This window comes from Ictidomys tridecemlineatus, chromosome 10 (assembly GCF_052094955.1).
Source record: "Ictidomys tridecemlineatus isolate mIctTri1 chromosome 10, mIctTri1.hap1, whole genome shotgun sequence".
In the NCBI taxonomy this organism is placed as follows: domain Eukaryota; kingdom Metazoa; phylum Chordata; class Mammalia; order Rodentia; family Sciuridae; genus Ictidomys; species Ictidomys tridecemlineatus.
The window spans coordinates 35,553,870-35,580,972 of record NC_135486.1 but is presented as its reverse complement, the minus strand read 5'-3'; the positions used below and the strand labels follow the sequence as shown (position 1 = coordinate 35,580,972).

The 27,103-nt window shown below is 38.5% G+C and overlaps 1 protein-coding gene across 1 annotated transcript in view; it reads right to left on the bottom strand.

Moving 5' to 3' along the window:
• Window positions 1-5,293: 5,293 nt before the first annotated feature.
• The window catches only part of Cr2 (complement C3d receptor 2), a 36,806-nt gene continuing 14,996 nt past the window's right edge, over window positions 5,294-27,103 (bottom strand). The window contains exons 9-26 of the mRNA XM_040278218.2: window positions 26,315-26,704; window positions 24,691-24,879; window positions 24,507-24,606; window positions 24,162-24,244; window positions 23,264-23,671; window positions 22,536-22,712; window positions 22,365-22,455; window positions 22,034-22,110; window positions 20,757-21,164; window positions 20,043-20,115; window positions 19,604-19,686; window positions 18,497-18,889; window positions 17,320-17,505; window positions 15,858-16,043; window positions 15,194-15,217; window positions 14,447-14,522; window positions 8,706-8,814; window positions 5,294-6,105 (exon numbers count right to left, since the gene is read on the bottom strand). Of these exons, the coding sequence (XP_040134152.2) occupies window positions 8,721-8,814; window positions 14,447-14,522; window positions 15,194-15,217; window positions 15,858-16,043; window positions 17,320-17,505; window positions 18,497-18,889; window positions 19,604-19,686; window positions 20,043-20,115; window positions 20,757-21,164; window positions 22,034-22,110; window positions 22,365-22,455; window positions 22,536-22,712; window positions 23,264-23,671; window positions 24,162-24,244; window positions 24,507-24,606; window positions 24,691-24,879; window positions 26,315-26,704 (3,038 nt within the window). The 3' untranslated portion in view covers window positions 5,294-6,105; window positions 8,706-8,720. The remainder of the gene's footprint in view (window positions 6,106-8,705; window positions 8,815-14,446; window positions 14,523-15,193; window positions 15,218-15,857; window positions 16,044-17,319; window positions 17,506-18,496; window positions 18,890-19,603; window positions 19,687-20,042; window positions 20,116-20,756; window positions 21,165-22,033; window positions 22,111-22,364; window positions 22,456-22,535; window positions 22,713-23,263; window positions 23,672-24,161; window positions 24,245-24,506; window positions 24,607-24,690; window positions 24,880-26,314; window positions 26,705-27,103) is intronic.

Sequence of the window (27,103 nt, the reverse complement as noted above, 5' to 3'; positions counted from 1 at the left end):
CAGAACCTGTGTTACCTTACAGGGCAAAAGGGACTTTACAGATGTGATTAAATCAAGGATGTCACAATGGGGAGATTATCCCTAACTGGCCGTGGGTGTAATCACAGCGATCCTTATAAGAGGAAAGGAGACAGATCTGAGTGGAGATGTTGATGATGAAAGCAGAGATCAGAGTACTCCTGTCACAGACTAAGGGAGGCCACGTTTAGAAGACGCAAGAGACAAGAAACATTCTCCCTTGGAGAAGCCACCAGTCCTGGCAACACCTTGGTAAGGCTATCTGAATTTCGGACCTGTAAGGCTATCTGAATTTCGGACCTCCAGAATTGTAAAGTAATAATTTTGTGTTGCTTTCAGCCATAGGTAATTGGTTACAGAAAAAAAAAATAGGAAACTAATGGGAGAGGAGCATATCAAAGCTTGTTGTTGTTTTCTAAGTTGGAAGGACTTGGGCTTGAGACTGATGGGGTGTAGTGGTTTAGCAAAGGCCAGGTTTGGGAATGTTCAGAAAAAGATTGAGAATGTAGGTAATTTGTTGATTATGAGGCTGGGCTTCCAGAAAAGCACAAGAAGACTTTTGAACAAGGAAAGGGATGTGAGATGGTCAAAATCACAGGAATTAATGAGACAGTCAAGAGGGAACATGTAGAAAAAATCAAAAAGAAGATCAGAATAGAAACGGAGGGATCTCTTCCACGCAGTGGTTCTGAACATCTTTGAGCATCCTGTATATGTCTTTGCTTGTCTGGTCAAGCTTATGGATCTCTTCTTAGAACTATTTTTTTTAATGCATAAGCAAAGTGCAAAGGATTGCAGAGAAAGCTAATCATATTAAAATACAAGTCCAATCATGAACCTTGTCCTAAGTGCTCACAGGTCTCTGGCACCTAGAACAAGGACCCTGAATTTACCCATGAAGTGAAACATGGGTCAGTTGTCTCTAATCACTGGACTTGGAATGAGTTGTGTGGAGACTGGGGTAATTCCTGAGGCGAGGAAACTAGAAGAGAGCTGAAAAGATATTGTAGCAGGGGCTGGGGATGTGGTCAAGCGGTAGCGTGCTCGCCTGGCATGTGTGGGGTGCTGGGTTCGATCCTCAGCACCACATAAAAATAAAATAAAGATGTTGTGTACAACTAAAAAATAAATATTAAAAAATTCTCTATCTCTCTCTCTCTCTCTCCTCAAAAAAAAAAAAAAAAGATATTGTAGCAGGTATTTCAGTAAATGCATTAGCTTGTACGTCCTCCATGCATAAGTGTGATGGATTCGTGATGGAGTAAAGAGGCTCAGGGTGGAAGACTGTTCTCTGCTAGGTGCAGCTTCCCTAATGGAAACATGGCCCAGAAAGGCTGTATCACTAGGAGGTGCACAGAAACTTTCCAGAATACTGCCTCACTCATCAGTCCCTCTCTTCCAAATCTGACTTCCCCTTCCTACTTAAGAAATGGTAGTGTTCCAAAGCCTTAATTTCTTATTTTTCATCATGCTGTCCTCTAAGACTCTACTGTAAGAAATATCTGCTTTAGTCATACCACTTTATCATACTTCCTTTTTATTGCAACTAATACCATTTTTTCAAGGATCTGTTATTATCCTTTCAAGTTATTTTTAAAGGAAGAAGCCAGATCGTATTAAGCTATTGAAAAGGGAAAGCTCAATTCCTCAGCCTTACATCACATGCTAGTTTAATGACAACTCATTTCAAATGGGTCACTGTAATTCTGCCTGGTATTCTTATGGTTATTTAGACCATTTACTCTCCCATTCTCCTAAATGACTGTTTCATGTTTTTATTTTTATTTTAACATTGAATTATAATACTTCCTCCATCATTCTTAATCTCCATTTATGGGATTTCTTTCTTTTTTATCACTGAGAAAATGTAAGCAATCAAAGAATTTTCAGAATCTTCTATTTTCTGTCATTACTCCCACCAAATGCTTGTATTTGGCTTATAAAACTTTGTTATCATCTGTTAGTATATTTGTACCATTCGCTACCTCATCTGAGGACAACTTCTCCACTCTCATGCTAGGTTCAGTCTGCTTTTACTTGCTCAAGAAGTTCACTCCAGGAATCGTCTTTCTCCCTAGAATTGGCAACTCCTCCTTTCGATTGGACTTGGCATGATAATAGTTTCCCATGATAATTAGTCTCCCAATGCAGTGAGTGTAGCAACTGTTCAGTAATGTTCCTTTGGTGTGAAATGCTCTTTGCATAGAAGTCTACCTATATAGCCATCTCCTCACTTCCTTGCGGTTTGTTTTTTTTGTTTGTTTTTTGTTTTCCTCAAATGTGACCTTCCTTGGCCACTCTTTAAAATTCTACATCCATTCCAAAATCCTTTCCTCTTTCTTGGTTCTCATAATTTTAAAAATTAGCAACTACTATGTATAACTATAAAGCTCCAATAAAAATATGTTAAAATGTATTTAATTTTTTCATTTTATTGCCATTTGACAGTCTGCTTATTGTCTGTCTCTCCTTCTAGAATAAATGCTGAATGAGGACATGTCAATTTTATCACCGCTGAATCCCACTGACCTAAAACAGTGATTAGCACGTAGAGGGTGGAAGACGAATGACTGATGGTTGAGACGATTAAGGTCAACTACTGTTTCAGAAAATTTAGTGGTTAAAAAGAAGATAGTTTGAAAAAGAAACACGGATAATTTAGAGAGGATTTGTTTTGAAATGGAGGGAATGTTGCAATCTATTGCTTTAAATGGGTTCCTTCCTCTGGAATTTCTCCCCATATTTTTCCACTAGAAAATCCACTTTTTCCTCTGCTTCCATGTAGTTCAGGTAGACTGTGGGTTCTCAACCTCAATACTGTTGACATTTTGTTCTAGGTAACTCTTCATCTTGGGGCGGGGGCTGTCCTGAGAGTCATAGCATGCTTGGCCATATCTCTGGTCTCTATCCACTAGATGCCAGTAGCATCCCCACAGTCCAGGTGTAACAACTAAAAATATCTCCAGACACTGCCAAGGGTCCCTTGGGGGGAAATAGTCCCGTTTGGGAGCCACCAAAATAGATTTACCCTAAAGCTCCAAAGATTTATCCCAAAGCTCCAAAGCTGGGCAGGCAACTGAGGCCCTGTAATTGGTTTGTTTGGAGGCATGTAACCCTATTTGGGTAAATCAGAACTATTGAAGAATTTGTTTACGAGAGAAGCTCTTTGTACTGGAGTGCTAAGCTAGTGGGATGTGGCTTTGGCAATGTCATCAAATAGTAGTTTTTAGGGAATGTCTGCCAGAGAATAAAACCAGTAAGGAAACGCAGAATGGGAGATACGACTGACTTCTGAGGATATGATTTGAATATTTAATTCCTGTTTTGAAAGAAGCCAACTATACCCTGGGTCTTTTCTGTCTTGTCATATAATAAATTCTGTTTTTTACCTAAGCCAGTGAGAAATGGATTGCTCTCCCTTGCAGCTAAATGGGTCCTGGCTTGAGGAGGCCTATAGGTGGGAAGAAGGAGCCAGAGAGGGGAGAGAGTGTAACCAACTGATGGAGCAGTGTCCTAGAAGAGGCAGGATGTGGTGAGAAAAGAATGATACCATCTGTAAAAAGTGGTGGATGGAAATGAGAATGAGGGTGAGTGGAGGTGGAGAAAGAGAAGGCCAAGACAATTGCCCTTTGATGTGTTCATGACCTGCTAAGAGTTCAAGGAAGGAGGGTTGAAGGTAGAATAGAAGATTTGAGGTAAGTGAACAGATATCATAGGGAAATAAAAATGGTCCCACTGTGAGTGACTAAAGGACTTGAAAGAAATATCTGAAGAGATGTTTGCAACCATGTTCATGACAGCACTATTCACAATAGTCAAGAGGTGGAAGCAACACCTCCAAGTGTCTACCAAGAGATAAATGGATAAACAAGATGTGGTATGTATGTGTGCTGTGGTTTGGAAGTAACCCCCAAGGTCCAAGTATTAAAGGCTTGGTCATCAGCCTATGTGCTATTGGGAGGTGGCGGAACCTTTAAGAGGTGGGGCCCAGCGGGAGGCAGTTAGGTCGTTGGGGGTGTGCCCTTATATTTCAACCCTGAATACCCCCTGCCCCCTGCTTCATGGCCATGATGAGGAAAGGTGAACAGACCTCCTCTATCATGCTGTCACCATGATGTACTGTGCCACCCCATGCCCAAAATAACGTAGTCAAGTGACCATGGACTGTAACCGCTAAAACCATGAGCCCCAATACACCTTTCCTTATTTAAATTGTTTATCTTAAGTATTTTATCACAGTGACAGAAAGCTAACACAATAGGTAACAGAATATTAACCTTAAAAAAAGAAGAAAATCCTGTCACATGCTACAGCAGGGGCGAACATCGAGGGCATCATACTAAGGGAAATAAGCCAGACTGTGTGATTCTACTTGCTATGGGCTTCTAAGGTTGTCAAATTCATAGAAAACAAAAAGTGGAATGATGGTGTCCAGGAGCTAGGGAAGAAGGGAATGGGAATTTATTTTTTAGGGATATAGATTTTCAGTTTCACAAGGTAAAAAAAAAAAATCCTTGTGATTTATTTTACAAAATGTGACTACATTTAGTCCTACTGAACTGCAATTTTAAAAATGGTTAAGATGGTAAATTTCATGTTAAATGTGTGGGGTTTTTTGAACAAAACCACAACTTAAAAACATAACAAAAAATATGCTGAACTGCATATCTCATCTAGGAAAAAGTGGAGAGAGAAAATTTGTGGTCACTGTTGAGCAGGGTTTTGTGTCACAATAGTTTAAATGACTGAACACAGAAAATTAACAGCTAGAGCTAGAGTGTGATGGGAGAGGAAAGGTGAGCTGGATAAATACAAGAGAAGGCATTGGTAGTGAGGAATTTGAACTTGTAGGTTAAGAGTTTTTCTACAATGATCAAGTGGTGGGATCCAGAATGAATAACTTAAACCATGAACTAGGGCTGTGACTGTTATTCAAGACATAACTATGTCAGTTATGTCAGGAGTTTATTGATTCCAGTCAGGTGTGGTGGCACAGTCCTGGAATCCCAGCAGCTTGGAAGGCTGAGACAGGAGGATCATGAGTTCAAAGCCAGCCTCAGCAACTTGGTGAAGCCCTGAGCAACTCAGTGAGACCCTGTCTCAAAATAAAACATAAAAAGGGCTGAGGATGTGGCTCAATGTTTAAGCACCCCTGGGTTCAATCTCTAGTACAAAAGAAAAAAAAAAGTATTGATTCCAGAAAAAACAGAATCATACAAGGCAAGTGATTTTTTTTTCAAATACAGTTTATTTGAATGACTAATGTACACATTAAAAATATCCAAAGCTTGAAATATATACCAAATCATTAGAATTAAAACTTGACTCCTATAATTAAAAAAAAAAACTTGTGCAAATTGAAAAATCAGTGATTATGGAAAAGGCAAAAAATATTATACAGTATTGCCAGAGAAACTTAAAACAAATGGGACTAAAAGTGAAATATTTAACCACATAAGAAAAGGAAGCTACTATTAAAATAAAGCCAGTCTTTTCCAAAAGGCAGGCCCATCATAATCACAGGGGGTACTCTGTATGTGGCTTAAGTAATTAAAGCCACATTAAACCCAAAGCATATGGCAACAGAAAGTTTGCTGGCTACAAAAAGAGGATTGGTCTAGAGGCGAAGACAGCTGTTTTCAGTGCCTTGGTAAGAAGGTGACACTTCTAAAGCCATGTCCTTGTTCGTTGCCACAGCCTGGCTTTAGGCAGATCAGAGGGAGTCTTTGGCAAATCCTTGCACTGCTCATGGCAGTGAACCTCAGTTCCTGTCTTTAATGTCAAGCAAATTTTCTTTGATTTGCTTGGGAATAAGTACATACAGGAAGTTATTAGCTTATGAAATCACTTGACTGACGTTGAGACCACACAAAGAGACTTGCTGATCTTAAGGTGATGTCTTTCCAATGAATGTTCTGTGCGATTCCAAGTCATGAACCACATTGAAATAGGTCCTTCCTGTGTAGGCGGCAGCGGTGCAACTTGATGTTCAAATAATGAGAGCGTTAATGTTTTCATTCAATTATAACCTTTAACGCCTATTAGAAGACATCATTCCAAAAGACATGCTTCTTCAGAAAACAGGATCTGGAACAGATAATAATTGTATTTATGTTGATAAATGTGAATAACCCAATGAGGGAGAAATGGAAGTAATCATCTCATTCTCATTCATTCATTCAACAAATGTTTATTCAATGGGTTTACTCTGGTCTCTCATGGTTTGGATTTGGAGATCTCTCTGGTATGAAGTATCCTGCTCTCCTCTTCCCTTTTTCTACAACTCTCTATTAGTAACTTTTCTTCCTCCATTACCACTATGGCTTTTCTGTACATTGCTTATGGTATTTATTCTGACCCTATGATATATAAGTTTTATATTCCTTAAGTAATTTCCAAAAGGGCAGAGGTGGTAACTTCATTTTTTTTTTTGTCTTATAGGTTGTGTAGGAGAAAGCACTTTCAAGTCACTTTGGAACTTGAATTCTTGAGGTTGCCCAAGAGAATCTTTTAGTCTTGTTTTTTCTTTTTTTTTTTCTCATCTAGGATATTATTTCATCTTGGTATTATTTGGGGATAGTATCTGTCTTTCAGAATGATAGTGAGGGCATGGAAGACGCTCAACATAAATGACTGGGCAGAGGAAACCTTCTGGTGTTCACCCCCATTTTCTGCCTCAGATGGATCCTTTAGGGTGCCTGTCCACATTTCTGTACTCCCTCTGATTTAGTCTTCAATTTTAGTTTACTATAAAAATGGCTTCTCCATTCTCCTTAATCTCTAGAGTCTTTTCCATTCTCAGTGTCAGCTGATCAATTTGTTTCTTTTCACTGAGAAGACAATCATCAAGGGGAATTTCCACCCATGCATTCACTACCACACATGCACCACCACACCTCCCACCTGCCTTCTCCTGCACCTGTCTATTCTGCCTTCCCTTCTGTGACAAAGCCTTCTCCCATAGCAGGCCAATCTCTCTGCTCAAGCAGTAGAGCCTATTCCTTATAGTGCCCCTTAGATGCTGCTCCAGCAAAGCTTCCCTCTTTCCTGCCATCACTTTCCCCCAGATCATTCCCATCAGCATACAGAACAGCAGCATAATAGCTATTTATCCATTCTTAAAAAATATCTCCCCTGACTTCTTCCTCTTCTTTCTGCCTCTTGCTGTCACTCTATGGATCTGGTCCCCTTTAAAGAAAAACACGTAGAAAAAGCTGTATGTATTGATATCTACAATTTATCTTCTTTCATTCTGTCATAAGGTCATGCCAGTCCTACTTCTACATGTCTACTTTCTGCCCAAACTGTTCTCATCGAGTTCATTAATAGATTTTGTGCTACTAAAGCCAATGGTCAATTTCTACTGCTCATCTTTTGTGACCTATCTATAGCAGATGGTGGAGTTGGCCCCTGCTGCTTTCTTCTTTCTCCATTTGACTTCTCCAACAGCACACTCTGGGACTCTTCTGCATCAGGATCCTCTTCTGCTCCTTCCAGCCTTTGTTGGTCCCTTCTCAACCCATATCTCCTCCTTTGGAGTACCCAAGGCTCAGGACCTGGGAATTTTTCTCTTCCCTAGCCTCTTACACCACCCCCACCCTTGTTGATCTTATTTAATCTCATTGTCACATACATCCACACCCAGACAAGGCCCACATGCATATCTCCAGGCTGGACCTATTGCCTGCAGCACAGACTTGTACATCAGCCTGTACATTTCTCATGGTAGATGACTCATCCCCCAATGGAACTCCTGTTCTTCTCCTCAGTCTTGCTCTTCACATTCCCAACCACTTTAATGGCAACTCTTTCCTTTTGGTTGCTTAGGCCCCAAAGCCCTGACATCATCATCATTGCCTTGTTCTCTCTCTCTTATCCTGAAATAAATTGTCAGCAAATCCTATTGTTACCCTCTGAAAAATGCACGTGGAATCTGGACTCTTCTCTCCAGCCTGGTGGGGTGGTGGTACTCACTATTTCTTGCTTGGGTTATTGCAGCAGCCTCCTCACTGGCACCCTGACTTCCTATAGTTTCTTCTTAACATAGCAATTATGGTGCTTGTGATGCTTCTTGGCTTAAAAATGTATCACGATGACCTCACATACTCTATACAATCACCCTATCCCCATTCTCTATTCCTCTAATGAGAATCAAAGATTCTACCCCCTGGTCAGTCCAGCTGAAGTCACATTGACCACCTGGCTATGCCTCCAACATGGCAGCTTACTGCCCCTCATGATCTTTGTGCTTTCTCAGATGCTCTTCCTCCACAAAGCCCCGGGGCTGCTCCTTGCTGCCCTCTACTCTTTGCTCAAATGCCATTCTCTTAGTAAAGACAAAACTCAGACCCACCATGTTCTCTCTGTCTCCTTTGCCTACTTTATTTCTCTTTATAACATTTATCTTCTTCATTCTTTCTTTCTTAGTCATTGTACTATTTAGTTATATCTTTGTTGAATGGATGAATGGACTTTTACAAAACCAGGAAGATCAGTTGGCAATACAATAAGATCAGTTGTTAATAGGTAAATTAACAACGTGCATGGTCACTAAAGATTTGTGCAAGTCAGAGCAATATATACTTAGTACTATGCTTATTGATAAAATAGCACTATGATTATTGGTAAAAAATGGAAGGAAATCTTGACATATAAATGAATAAAAATATTTAAATTTAATTAGATACCAGTTTGTCTTCTGATTAGCTTGCTGGGTTGTACGGATCAACAGAGTATATTTCTCGTGCTTCCAAATGAAGAGCTCCATCTTTAGGGCTTGTATTTGTATAATAATTGCTAAATGGAAGAAATAAGAAAAAAGCAAAATTTTTTACTCATTAAAATGATTATTATAAATGTGTATCAGTTGTTTGCTTTCTATAAATGTAAACACATGGTAAGTACTTTGCATTGATGATTTTATTTTATTGTCTTAAATATTCTGTGAAGTAAAAACTCCATTTTTTGCAAAGGCACATAAAAATAAATTATTTGCCAGTGCGGGAGGTGTCCATGTCAGAAGCTGACACTAGATAGTTTTATCCCACATTCACGAGTCTTAGTGACTAACAAACATGACTCCCAAATTGAATAAAAAAGTGAAAAGAAGGTTTTATTTTAGGATAGAATCATAATTTTACCCCTTTGAGACTCCATTTCCCATTCTGATTTAAAAGGAAATTTTGATATTTAATGTTTAACTCAGAATCCTTACATACTCATACAGCTCTAAAATTTTTTAACTAATTTTCAAGAGAATGTACTATACTGGTGTGTGTGTGTGTGTGTGTGTGTGTGTGTGTGTGTGTGTGTGTGTGTTGCTGGGGATTGAACCCAGTGCTTCACTCATGCTAGGCAAGTGCACTACCACTTAGCTACATCCTAGCCTTACTCTGCTTCTAAAGCCATGTTTCTAGAATTAATGGAAGACAATACAATGCCATCAGGAAGAGCTCTGGAATAAATTACTGGGTAAGAAAGATCACTGCTAAGGGTGCTAAGGCTACTTACAGCATGCCACTTACAACCACATTTAAGAGGTCAGCTTATAAAAGACACATTAAAGATATTATAAAATGGTAATCTTTGGGTAAGTGTGAGATTTAGGCTTTGTTAAAATATCTTAGAATTTTCTTCCAATATTTGGGTGGCTTTTAAAAATATTTAATTTTGTCTCTAGGAATTCATTTTTAAATGATCACTCATCGCATTTATAAAAAAAGTATTCAAGGCAGCTCAAATGTTTATATTAATTATTAGAAAACAAATTGAAGTGGATTAGAAAATGCAAAGTGTGAGTGACACTTAGGTATTTAGTTTAACATATATGCTTGGCTCATATTAATTAAGGCATTTAAATATGTTATATGATGTAACATGCTAATAAATAATAATATTAAGACTGGAACATTACGCATTATTTGAACCTCTAGGCATTTCCAAATTTGCAAATTTTCCTACACATGCAATGCTCCGATAGCAAACTTAACAGCATGAAGGAAAGAGATAGAGACCACATTTTCTATTTATTTAAATTTTAAATGACTCTTAGCTAAAATTGTCTTCTAACTTCCTGTGAGGAAAGCCATGCAAATGATAGCCCTATTATTATTATTTTGGAGGGGGATCCTTTTTCTCTCTTGAATTCTATGAAACTACTCTCTCCTCATTTCCGTCTACCTCCGTCTACCGTTTCCCTCTTGCCTTTTCAATATTACTGTCCCTCTGAGGAGCCCTCTCATCCCCATTTTTACCTTTTCTGTTGTTTTTGGTCTCAAGGCATCCACTGTGATGTGTCACCCACCTGACTTCGGGCCCCTCTCCTGAGTCCTCATCATGGCTGCCTCAGAATGCATCATCCTCTTTCCCACAAAACCTGCCACTCTCCTCATGTAGTGAGCCCCTGGGCCACCTTCACAGGAGTTGCTCTGTGTGGCCCTTCTCCCTACATTCAGCAGATCACTAAGTCCTGGAAGTCCCATTCTTTTCGTAAAGAAGATACCTCTTACATAGGTGCCACCCTCTTGACCTGCTACTTTGACTGACAGCCCAACTTGCCCCTTCTTTGGGAAGTGCAAATATGAACACCTTATTTCCCTGCCTAAGATCCTACAGGACATACTCCTGCTCTTTGTCATGGTGTGTGCAGGGATTTTGATAGTCTAGCTCTTCACAAACTTTCTAGATTCCCCCAATGTCAAGTGGAACAGTAGTTCTATGGATGTTAAAGGACTATGTTGAAAAAAAAAAAAAGTTTTGCAGTTCTATTTGTTTAGAAAAACTGCCCCAAACCAAACCAAAATGGGTTTCTTTATTGCCATACTTTGAATACACTCATGGTCATTGTGAACCTCTGCAAGAAAAATAAACAAAAAACAAAAAACCAACCAAACAAACAAGTAAATAAATATTTATTTGTTATACATATACATATGTATATATTTATATTTTAATCAGAAACAGTTCCATAGTGAAGAGGTGCCCACTCTGGTAAACACTAGAGTCTAAGTGCATCCCAATTGTAGAATGTGGCCAAACCCATGCTCAGGCCCTCCCAGGTCTACAGTAAATTGCTTAGGTTCAAGGACACCATCAATATGCGATTTCAGTGCAACCTCTTCATGTCCATTACCTGTACTAGGTTATACAGCTGTGAACAATGGCATCAGATGGCACTGGTTGCCCAGGAAATGGTAGAACCTGCAGGGCTTGGCATGCTAAAGTAATTTTTCTGGGTATTTTGGGTGATGCACTGGGGCGGCATGACTTAGTCATCCCTAATCCAAAGTTATCTGAGACTTGATGAGACATCATCTGGTTATTTTCCCTAACACTATCATGTATGGAGACTCAAGAATCTATGCATACAAAGAAGTCTCTAATGCCTGATGGAATGTTGTGTTGTTGCTAAAAATGTATCCTTTGCAGATATCAGTATTCTGTTATTTCCACAAGGTTTATGTGTCAGGGGCTCTCTGATGTCACACCTCCTCGTAAATCTATACCATCTTTATTTTCAATCACTACCACATGTACTATTTCCAAGTCATGTCAGACTGGTTATATAGTCCTTACAATACATGATGGGAAGTCAAGCTCCTAGGCTGTTATTCAAACTGCTCCTTCTATCTGGAATACTTTTTTCTTTTTGTCTTTCTTAAGTCTCATCTGAAACAGCTTCTTCACTATGAAACTGTTTCTGATTAAAATTTCCAATTATTGACCATTTGCTTTGTGTTCCTACCAAATATCCCTTAATTCAATATGACAACACTACATTCTTGTTGATTTGCAAGCTTGCTTCTCAGCCAGACTGATATCTTCACCCTCTCTTCACTCTCTCTTTTCCCTCCCCCTCCTCTTCTCTCCTTTTCTTCTTCTTTCCTCTCTCTCCTCCTCCTCTTCCTCCTCTTCTTTTGTTCTGGGGATTGAACCCAGGAATAATGTACCACTGAGTTACACCCCCAATCTCTTTTTAATTTTCATTTTGAGACAGGTTTTCACTAAGTTGCTAAGGATGTCCTCCAACTTGAGACCCTCCTGCCTCAGCTTCCTGAGTTGCTGGGATTACAGGCAGGTACCACTGTGCTCAGCCAGACTTTGATCTTAATGATACAGCCCATGTCCTACTACATCTTGTGATTCTAGTCTAGGCTGGGGCTAAGACATAAGAGGTACTCAGAAGTTACTGCATAATAAAAGAACAAATGGTCACGGTCATTATCTCTCATCGTATCACTTCTATTTCTTTAACATTATTGAAATTTAAATTTTTAAATAAAATTTAAAAATTTTAAAAAACACAGCAACATATGGAAGAGTCTATTCTGAAATTGCTGATATTCTTTAACTTAACACATTGAGCAATAAAGACCAAAATAAGTAAATAAAAATATACAGCAAGGGGCTGGGCTTGAGGCTCAGCAGTAGAGCACTTGCCTAGCATGTGCGAGGTGCTGGGTTCCATCCTCAGCACCGCATAAAAAAATAAATAAATAAAATAAAGGTATTGTGTCCAACTACAACTAAAAAATTAAAAAAAAATGTACAGCAAGTGGAAATCATGGCAATAATAATGATTTGTAGAAAATGCTTTTACTAACTTGATAACTCACAAAAAAAACTGTTAAAATGAATAATTGTATTAGGATAAAGATTCCTAGTTATCATTTGAAATTAATTATGTCAGAGCCAAATGATTTTATTTACAAAAGCAATAAAAAGGATACTTAGATAATTTAAATTTATGTAATTATGTTTCTGGAAGGAAACTGTGAATACTAATACTTTTTTCTTGGGGCTGTGGTTATGGTTGTATATAAGTAGTTCTATAACCTATCTGCAAAAATAAATGGAAAAAAATTTAAAGAGGGAGAAAATTGAAATCTCAGAAAAACTTTTATAATGCTATAATTGTTAATAGAGTAGTTCTGGCTCCTAGAGACAGGCAGATCAGCAGAATACCATCTATTTTCCACATCTCTATCATGTGTCTCTGACATAACTCGAAGCTGACATAATAATTAAATATTAATTATTTAATTATTATGTAAATAATTACACTTCCTGGTAAAAAGCACTGCAAAACAATGGGTAAGGAGGGATGTTCCTCAAAACAGGCTTTCAAAGAATTGACTACATAGAAAAAGAATGCAAGTGGGGTTACATCGACCACCAGGCCACAAAATAAATTCCAGTTGGATTCAGATGTTATAAAACAAATTAAAAGTAAAATGTAAAGGTATGTCTAGTTTCTGGATAAGAAAATACAAAAAATAGAAATCTAGTATTTATGCAAACAGAAAAATAATTTAGTCAAAGAAAAGATGACTTGACTAGGGCAAAATTGTTTTTTGACTCTTATACCTAACTTTTCTCAACATTAAATACTGAATTCCTGAAAAATCATATTTGGGCTTAAGGTTTTCCTGACCTGAGCCAGATCTATATGGAAACAATTGGAGAGACCTAGTATGTTTCTGAACAAGAGAACATGAAAGAGGCCAATTTCTCAGAAATTCCTCTACAGACTTAAATGCAGTCATAACACTTGATTGATAACAATTTCCAAAATTGCCTGTAAGAAAAAACATAATACAGAGGAAAGCCCCCAAAACTGTATTAGAGATCCTCTATCAGATATTATAGCAGCATAATACAATTTATATTAATTAAACACAAATTATTTTCGATGAAAGAATAGACAAATCAACGAAGCAGGAAAGGAGGTCGAGAAACACAACACATCCAGACACGTTAATTATTTGATATATAATCAAGTTAGAAGTTTCTGGAAAGTCATTTGGCAATATTTGTTAAACGTATTAAATATTCATATACTTTTCCCTACTAATTCTAAAAATTTAAATTTATCCTAAAGAAATTAGCAGATGAGGAAAACAGTTTATCCAAAGGTTTTCCTCCTATCTTATTTATTATCAAAACAAATGTATATAAATAAAATTGTTGCAAAGCATGAATACACAGACTAGAATAATATGCTCTTAAGTAACTAAAAAAAGGATGTGAAAAATATATACATTTATCTAAATGGAAATCAAATTAAGATGAGATATTATAATGCCAAAATTTCAGTTTAAAAAGCAAAAAAAGAAAGAGAAATATTTGATAGAAATAGACCAAAATATCTGCAGCTGTTACCACTGGCATTTTGCTTTGTTTTGTTTTTCTTTCTGATCCCTAGATTTTGTACAGGGTACTGTCTAAATAAACATCATTTTACATGAGCTGTGTGTGTGGGATCTTTTAAATTCTTACAGAAGGGTCTTCCTTCTATATATCACCAGATCCCTCCTTACAGTTGTCACATTGCAATGTTCACTTCAAACAATGGGTGCTTCTGTGTTCAGTTTCAGACAAGAAGCTAAAACCTGTTGTGCATTTTGATCAAACATGCATTTGAACTTACTGTTCTCTGTACTTTAGTATCATGTATAAGGAGACACCAACCAAGAAGAGAGCAAGTACTGAACCTGCCACGATACCTAGGGGAAAAAACAGTGACCATCAAATGCCAGGAAGACATGACCTATACCGTTATGGACTGATTGTGGGGCTTACGCTGAGTGTTTTGTGCTTAAGAAGTATTAAAAAGTTTTATATTTAAATTTTCTCAACCATAAACATTGAGTTCCTGAATAAATCATAACTGGGCCTAATGTTTTCCTGATTTGAGCCAGTCTACGTTTTATCTAAAACAGCAAGCATGATATCACAGGGTTCCAGTCAACTTTCTATTGGGTTTTTTTTGTTTGTTTGTTTCTTTTGGTTTTATTAGTAACATTGTCACTGAGGTGAAATTAGGAGCCCAGGACACCAGGATGCCATGATTTTTGCATAACAACATTTGACTCTCAGTTCTATTTTGCTAGAGCAGAATTTTTTTTCAAAAGTACCAAATCATGCAAAAGACCAAGGGGTAATGAAAGCAAAACTTTCATTTTAAAAAGCAGGAATAGTTGGCTATTTAAATTACTTATGCAACTCTATCCAAAGGGATATTTTATAATATGACATACACATTAAAATAGGATCGTATCCAATAAATTGAAATGAAAAAATATTAAAGGACTATAGGGCATCTAATTTTGTAAGTATTTATTTTTATAAATAAGAGACAATAAGAGATTTTCTTCAAGTATTTAAGAAAACTTACCAGAAAGAAGAGGAGCAAATGAACCTAAGAAGAATATAAAATCATGAAAATATCAGTCTAGTGGTATAATTCCATGTAACCCAAGTCCCATTAACCTCTGGCAACATACCAGAAGTCAGCTCCCTTCCAAGTCTATTTATTATAGATTGGATTCCTGAGTTGGACCCACTCTTTTATCATGTGACAATTCACTGGATTTTTTTTTTTTCACCTAAATCAGGTAGGTTGGGAAATTCACCAACAAGTAACAAAACAATATACTCAACTTTGTTATTATCGATTTCTCAGAATTGAATGCAAACATGAACAGTTCTAACAGGTTGGTTAACATGTTTTTGGAGCTCTTGTCAAATTGGCAAGCACTTATAAATCAAAATTAAGCAAGGAGGGAAATCACTGCTACAACTCTTTTCCAAATGGAAGACTGTTAGTTTGCATTTTGCTCCTCTTAATGTTTCCCTCTTTTTCTTTTATTTACTTCATGCATCCTCAGGAATCTGTGCTTTTTCTAGAAGAGACCACTGGCTTCAAGTTCATTGTTATTGTACCACTGGTCACAGACCTATGTCAATTGAAAGCCCTGCGGTCTCCAACATTGAGGCAGACACCTCATGCTCTCTCTCCATGGGCCAGATGCAAGTAGCAGTGAGGCTTTAGCACTTACGGGATGTACAGAGAGCCAGGGGAGGGTTCCACTGGTGGTCGCCTTGGCACTGGCTCTGAGGGCTGCCCTCCAGGGTATAACCATCTTCACACTCCATAGTCACAACGGCTCCATACTGATACATCTTCCCAGGCTCCAGTCCCTTCTGGATTCCATTCATATTCTCGGTGAAGTTACAGTTTACCTCTGCAATTAAAGGAATCAGACTGAAGTGGAGTCATACTTTGTCCCTTTATTGAGAAAGAAGCAGCTCCTTTTATTAAAAAAATTTTTTTTAGTTATACATGGACACAATATCTTTATTTTGTTTATTTATTTTTATGTGGTGCTGAGGATCGAACCCAGTGCCTCACATGTGAGAGGTAAGCACTCTGCCACTGAACCACAGCCTCCCAGTCCCAAGAAGCAATTCCTTTTAATGGAAAGGTTATGAAACCAACTTATTTCATTGTCAGTAAGCAACGCTTCATTGAAATAGCAAACAGCAATATTTCAGGTATAGTCTCTTAGGGTCAGCTGTCAGTCTTAATAATCACCAGGTAATTTAAGTCAGATTGTTTTCTTTCTTTTTGCTTCCATATGGGATCATTCTAAAGGTTTCTTAGAGAAAAGATGAAGGCTGAATGGGTAATATTAAATATTTTGAATTATTGGCTTATTTTCCTACTCCCCATCTTACTCTCTAATTCATACTGGTATGTTTTCTCATTTTTCTTTCATCTTTCCAGTGTAGTGTAAAATCTTAGATTTGAATTCTGATTCTCCTACTTGCTAGTTGTCTGACTTTGAGTAAGTTATAAATCTCTCCAACCCACTGGAACCTCATCTATAAAACAGGGATAATAATGGCCCCAAACTTCTATGGATCTCAGGAAGATGGATCTCATGAGGTTGTGCATGTAAAGTGCTCTGCACAGTGTCTGACATATAGTAAAATGTGTTCAGCAACATTAGATATTAATTTACTATTCATACTTCATATGCAATGTTTTTGATAGTGAAGATGATTTTCTGAAGATTTTATTAAAAAATTTACCCATAATCCCATGACCACCCTGAGGAAATATGCTCAAAAGACCATCATATTTTTTATTGGTATTTTATCAAATGATTTTATCATAACTGTAACCAGAGCATAGGTACAATCTGTTGTAAGTTTAATCATGAAAGCTCTTCAACTTTCTGTATGTAAAGGATTACATTAGTGGTCATTTACCACACAGACTATAGCCTAAGCCATTTTTTCTGAGTTTGAAACATTCATGTTAATTAATGTATTAATCCAATTAAGTGCATTTAATTAAATGATCCATTTAATAGCATTTCATTGGCTATTCTAAGTTGAACATAGAACATTTCAACAGTTCAACGATTCTAAGTTGAACATAGAAAATATCTATTTGAAACAAATCGATTTACTAAGATCAAAAAAAAATAAAAAAAGAAAGAATAGACAAAGTACCTTTACAGTAAGGGGCAGGGTGACTCCAGGTTCCCTCATATGTGCAGACAAGGAACTCTTCTCCCACCAGCAGGTAGCCTTGGTCACAGCTGTACAGGACTGACATTCCAGCGGCAAACTCAGCTTTATTTCCACCAGTATGAGACCCATTGGCGATGGTAGGTGGAGGCTGACACTCTAAGAAAGCTTAGAGATCAATAAGGAAGGACCTTTAATTCGACATAGAGAAATACCAGACAGCACTATCTTAAGTGATAACAGTGCAGAAAGGCAATCGGCCATATGCCAGTTAATTGGTAACCAGAAACATTCATTCCAACCAGACCAAGCAACACTGGACAGAAATGTATACCTCCTACTTACCTCATAGATGATCTAAGGAAAAGTAATAAAGGAAGATATTGTAACATCAGTGGCTTTAATCCACAGTTGTAATCTGTCAACCAAGAGAATTCTCTTCTTTTTCCTCTACCTAGCAAATAGGCTGTAGTCTAAGGATCCCACATCCAATGCCTTTAGGAACTAGGAAGTGAGTCTCTGGGTGATAAATCAGAGATCCCCTATCCTTTCAAAAGTGGTAATTGCTGTGGATGCCACTATTTGCAGGTTCACTAATTTTCTTGGGCAACAGAGATGGGTTTCTCTTAAGACTACTGTGCTGGCCACAGAGAAGTTCTGGGGTCCTGAATTCATTTGGGTCGCTCATTGGCAGTCTCTGCTCTAGATAATCATTGACAGCAATAAAGCTCCCAGTGACAACTAAAATTATAAGAAAGATAATTTGGTGGGTGTGAAGGCCAGCTTCACTCTTTGGAACACCTACAGTTCTTCTTCTGGTTGGTATGACAGCCTTAAATATCAAATTATCAAGCAACATTACAGTCAAACATTAGCCAGAAAAATATCTGTGTATTTTTCCTATTTTAAATTCATAAGAAGAAGAAATTTGGAGCCTCAATTAATTTGGAAGTTAGCTTTTGTCCTTTCATATAGTATTGCTCTACACATTGAAAACAGAAAGAGGGAAAAGCATCATTGAGAAGGAAAATCAGATATCTTGTCGAACAATACAACCGCCTTAGCTTTTAAATGCTTTTCCCTAGCCAGAATGGCAAGTGCATATCCAAAAACCTTTATTTTGTACAATATCCACATTTTATTCCTTAAAGGAACTTACCTTTTCTGAAACAAGTCGGTAACCCTGGTACCCAGGTGTTATCTGTATGACACCTTATCAAGTGACTTCCTTTCATGATGAAGCCGGGATTGCAGGCAACATGCAGTAGGTCATTGTGGGAATATGCAGAACGAGTTTCGTTGAGCTTGTATCCATGTTTGATTTCTGGGTTAGGGCAGTGAGTTACAGGCGGAGACTGTAGGCACCGTGGGGGAGGTTCACTCCAAGACCCATGTCCTAGAGAATCATTTCCGCACTGTAAAATTTTCTTCCCCAGAAGATAGAATCCTTGGTCACATTCATAAGAGACTTCAATTCCATACAGAAAGTGCTCTGCCATCACGCCCGTGTGCCTCCCGTTGTCAATCTTAGGTGGAGGGGGACAGTGAATAGCTGCAGGAGAAATTTAGAGGATTCAACTTCAGTGGATCCATCACAATGACGATCTTCATTCAGTACAGGTGACACTATGCAACTGCATTACATTTCACATAACTAAAAAACTTTTGGAAGCCGGATTATGCTTTTTGTTAAACATCTTCATTAAAAGGTGTGACGAGTAATACATACTTGTTCCAAAAAATTCAGAAAAGTATTAAGATAGAAAGAAATATAACTATATTCTTATGGCCTAGAAATAAGAGCTATAGTTTTTTAAAATGGTTATATATTTTATAAATATATGGCAAATACTCACTTTCTATTATTTGTTTCCCAGTGCAAGGGTTGATAAAACACTGAAAGTTTTTTTTTTTTTTTTGGTACTAGGGATTGAACCCAAGGGCGCTTAACCACTAAGCCACATCCGTAGTCCTTTTTATTTTTTATTTTAAGACAAGCTCTTGCTAAATTGCTTAGAACCTCACTAAATTTCTGAGGGCTGGCTTTGAACTTGTGATCCTCCTGCCTCAGCCTTCCTAGCCTTTGGGATTACAGGTGTGTGCTACTATGCTTGACTCAAACACTGATAGATTTTCTATTACTTACATATACACTGAGGGAGAATCATAAATAAATGAAATTTCTTCGGTGGCCTTCCCTCTCTAACCCGCTATGTACACAGGTAGTTTTGTAGTTTTGTGGTTTTTTTTTTTTTTTCAAATTTACCTTTACATTGTGGAATCTTCTGGAACCAAACCCCATTCTTAGCATCTTGACATTTCTTATAAGCATGTCCAGTCAATCGGTACCTAGTGAGAGACAGAATATAATACATTACCTTTTTCAAAAATCACACTTCTGCAACTGGGCTTCTTCAAACTACAGATACAGAGGCACTTCCAAATAGGAACTTTGGCAGAGGAAGCTAGAACTCTTGATTTTGTAAATAAGAAAACTACTTTAGACTTAGAAACCCTGTAAAGCTCTTCCCATTTCAAGAAAGCATAGAAAGTCAGTTGCTAGTTAGACCACCACAACCTAATGCTCTCTGTGGGTGTAACAAGGAGGAACCTGTAAAGGAACTCATCAAGAAAAGCTGTGGGCAGAGTGAGTGAGCAAACCCAAGGCAGACCCCTTTACTCAAAACGGGCTACCTCACACTCACCCGTCTTGACAGGCCATGTTCACTAGTTCCACACGTGCCTCAGCTGGAAGCGTTGTCACATCCTTACATGCTTCTGGGGGAGCAAAGTTGGAATTTATTCATAGATACTCCATCTCAAAGACAAAGACAACTCAGGAACTGAAAGTACCTTCACATCGTGGAGTGGGACTCCAGTGTCCTGAAGGCATACACTGAATGGATTTGTTTCCCACCAGCATGTAGCCAGGGTCACAAGTGTAGTCTACAGTCGTCCCCGGGACAAAGAGGACCATATTTCCACCTGTATGCCGACCATGATGGAGCCCAGAAGGAGGCTGGCATCCTGAGGAGAAAGCTCCCCCACATAAACACCAACACAGAGGAATTCTACTCCAAAATTGTAAGTATGCAACATTTGACAACAGACCATCTAAAACTTGGAAGCCGAGGATCAGAAAGCTCTCATTCTTCACTGAATGCTTTCTACTCTTGTAAAAGAACAAGTCCCATTAAAAAAAAATCCCTCTCATTATCTACCCTGACTATATCCTATTTCTAAGGGGGCATTTGCATGAAGAATACATACAACACACATAGAACATTCTTTCGAAGAATCGAAGGAATGAAAAGTAATTCATGCTCCCTTGGCTTTTTCCACAACTCTAGTATTGAGTGGGAGTAATAAACAAAAAACTAAGTAAATACCTTTAAAAAAAATGCCCATTGGGTTTTTACCTTTTTCACAAACTGGTTTTTCAGGATCCCAGATATCATTGTCTTTGCAACGAATCTGACCACTACCCTTCAAAGTATATCCATTATTACACTTGAAGGTCACAGTGTCATTGTAGAAATATGGGGCTGGCTTTATGGATGTCTTGAATCCATTTTCAATGAAGACTTCTGAGCACTGGACCGCAGGGAGGGAAAGTTCACAGAGAGGAGCGGGGCCACTCCAGGTGCCTCTCTCTCCATCAGTGCTTGTACACCGGATGGTGCGCTCCCCAATGAGGTTGAATTGGACTCCTTTCTCCGGCCCCGGGTTACACGTGTAAGTGATCATGGTTCCATATGGAACGTCTTCGGAGGAACTCCCTGTGTGTCTCCCATTGTAGATAACAGGGGGTGGTGGGCAGGTGATTTCTAGAGAGATGAAAAGATACTGTAGAAGTCTCTCTCAGACACCAAAGAATATTTGCAAAGCAGGTTGTGACGCTGTCATTTCCCGGAGGCTATGGATGAATTTTCATGGTGTTATTTCGAAGTTCATTATGGATATAAAACTTAAGCAGTTTCACAGGAAAGAAAAATCTTTATTGAAAGTGAACATACCGATCGATATCAAATTATGAGGCAGAAAGACCCAGTAGTCACTTGCTAATTAAAGGAAGAATTCTTTGAACATAGCCGATGGGAGGACAAACGGTACAGGTGATAGAATTATGCTTTTTTGAGTGCTTCATGCTGAGGTGATACAATAGTACAGTTGGCTAAGAGTATCTACTGTTGGTTGAGTGCCTATTTTGTGACTAGCAGTTTTCCCATCCAGAAAATAGGGTTAGTATCATTTAATTCCAATAATTCTGAAGTCTATAGTTTGATGCCAGTTTTACAGACGAGAGAAGCTACTTAAATTGCCCAAGGTCATACAGCTATTAATCAGTGGGAACAGAATCTGACTTCAGATATGACCCCCATCTCCTGATCTCTTCACTAAACCACAGTTACCCCATGTTAAAGATGGAGGTTCACACGGTCATCACTCTCATTATTCTCATAATCCTAAATCACAAAAGAGAATCAGCAGCTGAATACATTCAGTTTAGGTGATTGAAGTAGGCAACGGTGACAACAGAAAGACATGGCAAAGCTATGCCACTGTAACCATTGACAGAATTGACAGAATGGAATCTAATGCACTAATCCTCACGGCATGATCTGAAACCGAAATCTCCCAAGAAACACATAGGTGGCACATCACTTCAGATTCTCTGTCATTTTTTGCCACTCACCTTTACAAAGACGAATCTCCATAAACCAAGGAACTGTACCTTCACACAGTTGATAAACATTCTCACTTAACCGGTACCTAGGGATAAAGAGTCACATCATTTGGCCATCTGCTGACCACTAAGCTACGTGAGAACTATTGGCTTTAAGGCAGATTTGTTCCTTTCAGAACAAGAAGTGATAGAAGCAACAGGAACAAAAATGTAGCTAGGGTCAGTACCATCTATCCATTGCATAGTTTCTATGCAAGGACAAATAGCGTGATCGACTCTGCAGGAACATGAACTACTCTTACATAGTAGTATGCACTACTAAGTCAGAGCCTTCACTCACCCTTCACCGCAAGAAGAGTAAACAGCTGGTCTAATAAACAGATGCTGAGGTTTTTGAAAGCGTTGCCGTCCTATCGGTTTACACTCTGCCACTAGGAAAGTAGATGAGGGTGAGACATCAGCACAAGGTAATCTTAAAAACAGTAAAACATCTGCATTGGAGGCTTGATACCTTTGCACTGAGGGGTAGTGGGTGTCCACTTTCCTTCCGAGGTGCAGTGTAAGTATTCTTCTCCCACCAGCTCATAGCCGGGATTACAGCTATATTTTATGGAGGTCCCAGGGTCAAAGCGGACCAGGCGTCTACCTTCTCTTTGCCCATTGAGGATTGTAGGAGGTGGCTGGCATTCTAAAGCAAAGGAAAACACAAAACAATTGCTTTAAGATAACAACAGAAACTGAGCAAAAAAAAAAAAAAAAAAATTGACCTTAATGCCACAATTGCACTCTCGCAGCAGCTATGTGGCACAGAGGGTATCTTGCAACCCAGTTTAGGGTAATTTTAGATCGTTCCTGCTTGATCTAACTCCTCTCCTGTTTCTTCCTTCTTAAGGAACCATCTTGGATGCTTTTATGGGCGATTCTGATATATCCCTGGGTGAGGGCTTTGATGACTTCCCTTTTAAGAAACATTGTTAAGGCAAACAAGTGTTTTACTTCCATTTTTTTTTTTAAAGAAAGAAATGGACAACTCAATGATCCCTAATACTTTTCCCCCAAGCCTATTTCCACAAAACGAAACCATGGTAGGGTGGGGAGTGTTAAGAAAGTCCTCCATAGAATTTCTGCCCACTCTATTTTTAGTTTGACCAAGAGCACAGGAAGTGGAAAAGGTCCTGTTGAAAGCCCACAATCCTTCCTCGACCTTTTCGAGATGATACATCAGTGCAGAACACTCACCCTTTTCGCAGACGGGCACTGATGGCTCCCACGTGCCTTGGGCATTACATCGTATTTTCCCACTGCCCTTCAAGGTGAAGCTGGGCTCACAGGCAAATACCACAGTGTCATTATAGGAATATTGATCTTTCGGCACAGATGACATTTGGCCTCTCAGGATCTGGGGATGTGGACAACGAACCGCGGAAGTAGAAAGTTCACAGCGTGGTGCAGGGCCGCTCCAGGTCCCCGACTTCTGACTATCCATGGTACAACGGATAGTGTTCTCCCCAATAAGGATGAACTTCACTCCTTTCTCCGGGTCTGGGTCACAAGTGTAAGTGACTCTGCTTCCATATGAAAATTTCCCTGAAGAGCTGCCTGTGTGTCTTCCGTTGAGAATAGGGGAAGGTGGTGGGCAAAGAATTTCTACAGAAATTAGAGAGAGATGAAAAATCACAGGTGTACTGCAAGCGACAATGCCTCAGGTGCTGCTTGAAACTACTCCCACCTCCTAGGTTCAAGGACAGTGATATCTGTAATAACTCCATCAAGACAGCGAAAACCATATAATTTAAAAGTATGACTTTAAATCTTCATGTTTGAGTATATTGACTCAGCTGATCCTTTGGTTCCTATTACCAACTATCCAATGTTTTTTTAATGATTTCACAAGTCTATGTAGCTTTCAGAGAAGGAAAAGCCTAGGAAGCCCATTTGACTTGAGGGAGGCTGAGAATAAAGAGACAATTGAAGGCTGCTTCAATGAAGACCCTGCTGCTTAGGATTTCTAGGCATCCTTTGCTGTATAAGAGTCTGTATGCTAGTGAATGAACCAGAAGCTTTTTGTAAAGCTGAGACTGCAGCATCCTGTCAAACCACCATGGTGTTCTACATATGCCCTACGGTTCTTACATACCTTCACATACAGGCTTCTTGGTCCAAATAGCTTTATTTCCAGCAATTACACACTGACTAGAAGGTTGGCCTTGTAATCTGTACCTGGAGACAGAGGGTGGTCATTCAGAGCTGTCAGGCAGTTTGTGCTGAAGAACGTCAGCCTCTCACTCAAAATACAAGACAAATTCATTCCATTTGAATTTGTCTTTTTTTTTTTTTTTTTTTTTTTAAAACCAGCTCTCTCTCTTACAACCTCACTCGGGATAGCCATAGATCCTCCCAGAGATTCTTCTGCAAGTTTCAGTTTCCACCATGCATGGGTCATCCAAATAAATTAAATCTCAAAGAGACTCCTGATACTCACCCTTCATTACAGGAGAATTTCACAGTCACTCCAGGCAGAAGACTTTGAGGTACCTCTACCTGCCCATTGAGAAGCTGCGCCGGAGTGTCACACCGTGCCTCTAAAAATACAAGCCACATATAAGAAACGGTGGCAAATCACAGCACAGCCCAATTCCTTGAAACAGATTGCAAATATAGGGTACCTTTGCATGTGGGAGGGGCAGCACTCCATTCTCCCGAAGATAGACACCTAATGATCTTTTCTCCATTAAGCAAGTAGCCACGTTTACAACTGTAAGTCACAGAAAATCCTGGGGCAAACTGGCTCACATCTTGCCCTGTGTGATGTCCATCGTGGATCTCAGGAAGTGTTGGACACTGCAGAGGGATATCTTCACACACACGCACACACACACACACACACACATATTAGGAAAAAAAGCCATCAGATGAGATGGGCTTCACAATCTGTCTGCTGACTTTAGGACATAGATTCAAATAAATGGCATGTAATTTATAGCAACCAGCTGTCACTAATTTTCAACTTCAAGTGTGGTTTAATTGTATACACTTTATGCCCTGACTCTTGCATTAATTTTCATCTTTAATTACACTATATGAATTGATTTTGCCTTGAGAAAAATTTCAGTTGCTAAAAGTATCCACTTTTACCCATATTTTTTCATCCTGTCCTTAAGTTTGTTCTCTGCTCCAAAAGTAGTACTTTATTATTTGCAGGGTAATCCTGCCAGGTATTAGTCATATAGCTTACTGGTATCCAACATGTGATACATATATACACTAATATATTGTGGGCATACTCCATACATATTATCGTATGCTTCCTGTACTTAATAATAGAGTATGTCTATATCATACAAATGTGTCTATATATGTCAGTATACGTACATCTACCTAAAGTTTTACAAAAACTTAGTTACTATTTCCCATAGTCATTCAATTTTGTGACTATCTTAAAAATTTCCTCCTCTGAGACTATCCTCACATTTAGGTACCTATCTATTTATAGATCAATCTATTGGTAGATGGAATTATATTGTTAATGATTGAATAGTTTCTTGGCCCTTTAATCCATTTAGAATTTATCAATATTATTCCTTATTAAGAAAATAAATATCTAGTTGTGATGCTATAACATTTTCAAATATTGTCAGTCCTTGTAATTGGAGAATTGAAATTTGATTTGGAGAGCATTTGGAATATAAACCAAACCAGATGAGAAGAAAATGAAGAATTGAAAGTAGTCCAGTTTTCAAAGTCTTTTGATCCGAAGAGTGATGTCGTCTCAGGAGATAACTTGAAGAGATACCAGGTGTCACTTCAGAATGTGCTTACCAAGCACAGAGGACAGAGTGTCACTTGCGCCAGATTATAGTACAGCCTTCCTCAATGGATTTTACATCCACTGGGTGAATTTTTTTCTATTAGATCCCACATTTCTTATTACTTTAGTAGTAACCCAAATGCATAGTTTAAAATCACTCAAATCCCATAGCTCTAGTAAACTCTGGCCTCCCATCTTTAGGAGACTTTCTTTCCACTCAGTTATTAAGAAGGATCAATGACATTTTCCTCTAATACTTCAAACTCCTTTGCTCAAGTCATGTTCTTCAAATTGACAGTCTAATTCCTCCACGATGAAGGAAAAAGACGGAAACCTCAATTTTCAAATTTTCCCTTGCTTCCTCCCTCCACCCCTATCATCCTGAAATCCATCTTTTTCCTCCCTTCGGGAAGAGACAAAGTGTGGTTTGCACAGAGATGGGAGACCCCAGCCCCTCAACTAGGTTTTTCTTTCTCACTCACCACTCTCACAGGTCGGTAGTGGCGTTGGGCCCCACTTTTTATTTGCTTGGCACCAAACAGTTTTGTTTCCTTTCATGGTGAAGTTGGCTTTACAGGTAAATGTCACAGAATCACCATGTTTGTATGGCGGTCTAGCTTCTCTATTTCTGTATCCCCCTGGTACGGTGGGCTCAGAGCAAGAAGAATCTTTTTGGAAATATTCACATACAGGAACAGGTTTATCCCAGACTCCATTCACTTGGTCTTTACTTGTACACAAAATAACTTTTTCTCCGATGAGACGAAATTTAGCCCCACAAGTGTACCTTATTGCGGTACCAAGACGTATAGGTTGTGAGTAAGCACTGTTCCGACCATTTTCTATAGGAGGAGGAGGGTCACAAGAAATTCCTGAAAAATAGAAAAGGAATTATGTTGGCACACTGAAGGTGACACTAAAATATTCAAACTTAAATGAAAGATTCAAATGCCACTTTTCAGAAATTGGCTTAGGTATTTGTATGATTTATGTCTTACTTACAGTCCTCATTGATTCCCAAGATCCTAAATTCTTACCTGTTTCTCAATCCTCAGCTAACAAATCAATATAAACCATTTTAACCAAACAATAACAGTGAAACTGAATTTGTACAATAGTTCTAGCTAAACAATTTTAATAAGAAACAATAAACAAATAGCACATGAGAATAATATATTAATGACATGGTAATTACATATGAGGAGGCATCTTAGACTAATGACATTCACGCTCAGTAGACCTGATTTCAAATCTCCACTGTCATTCAATAG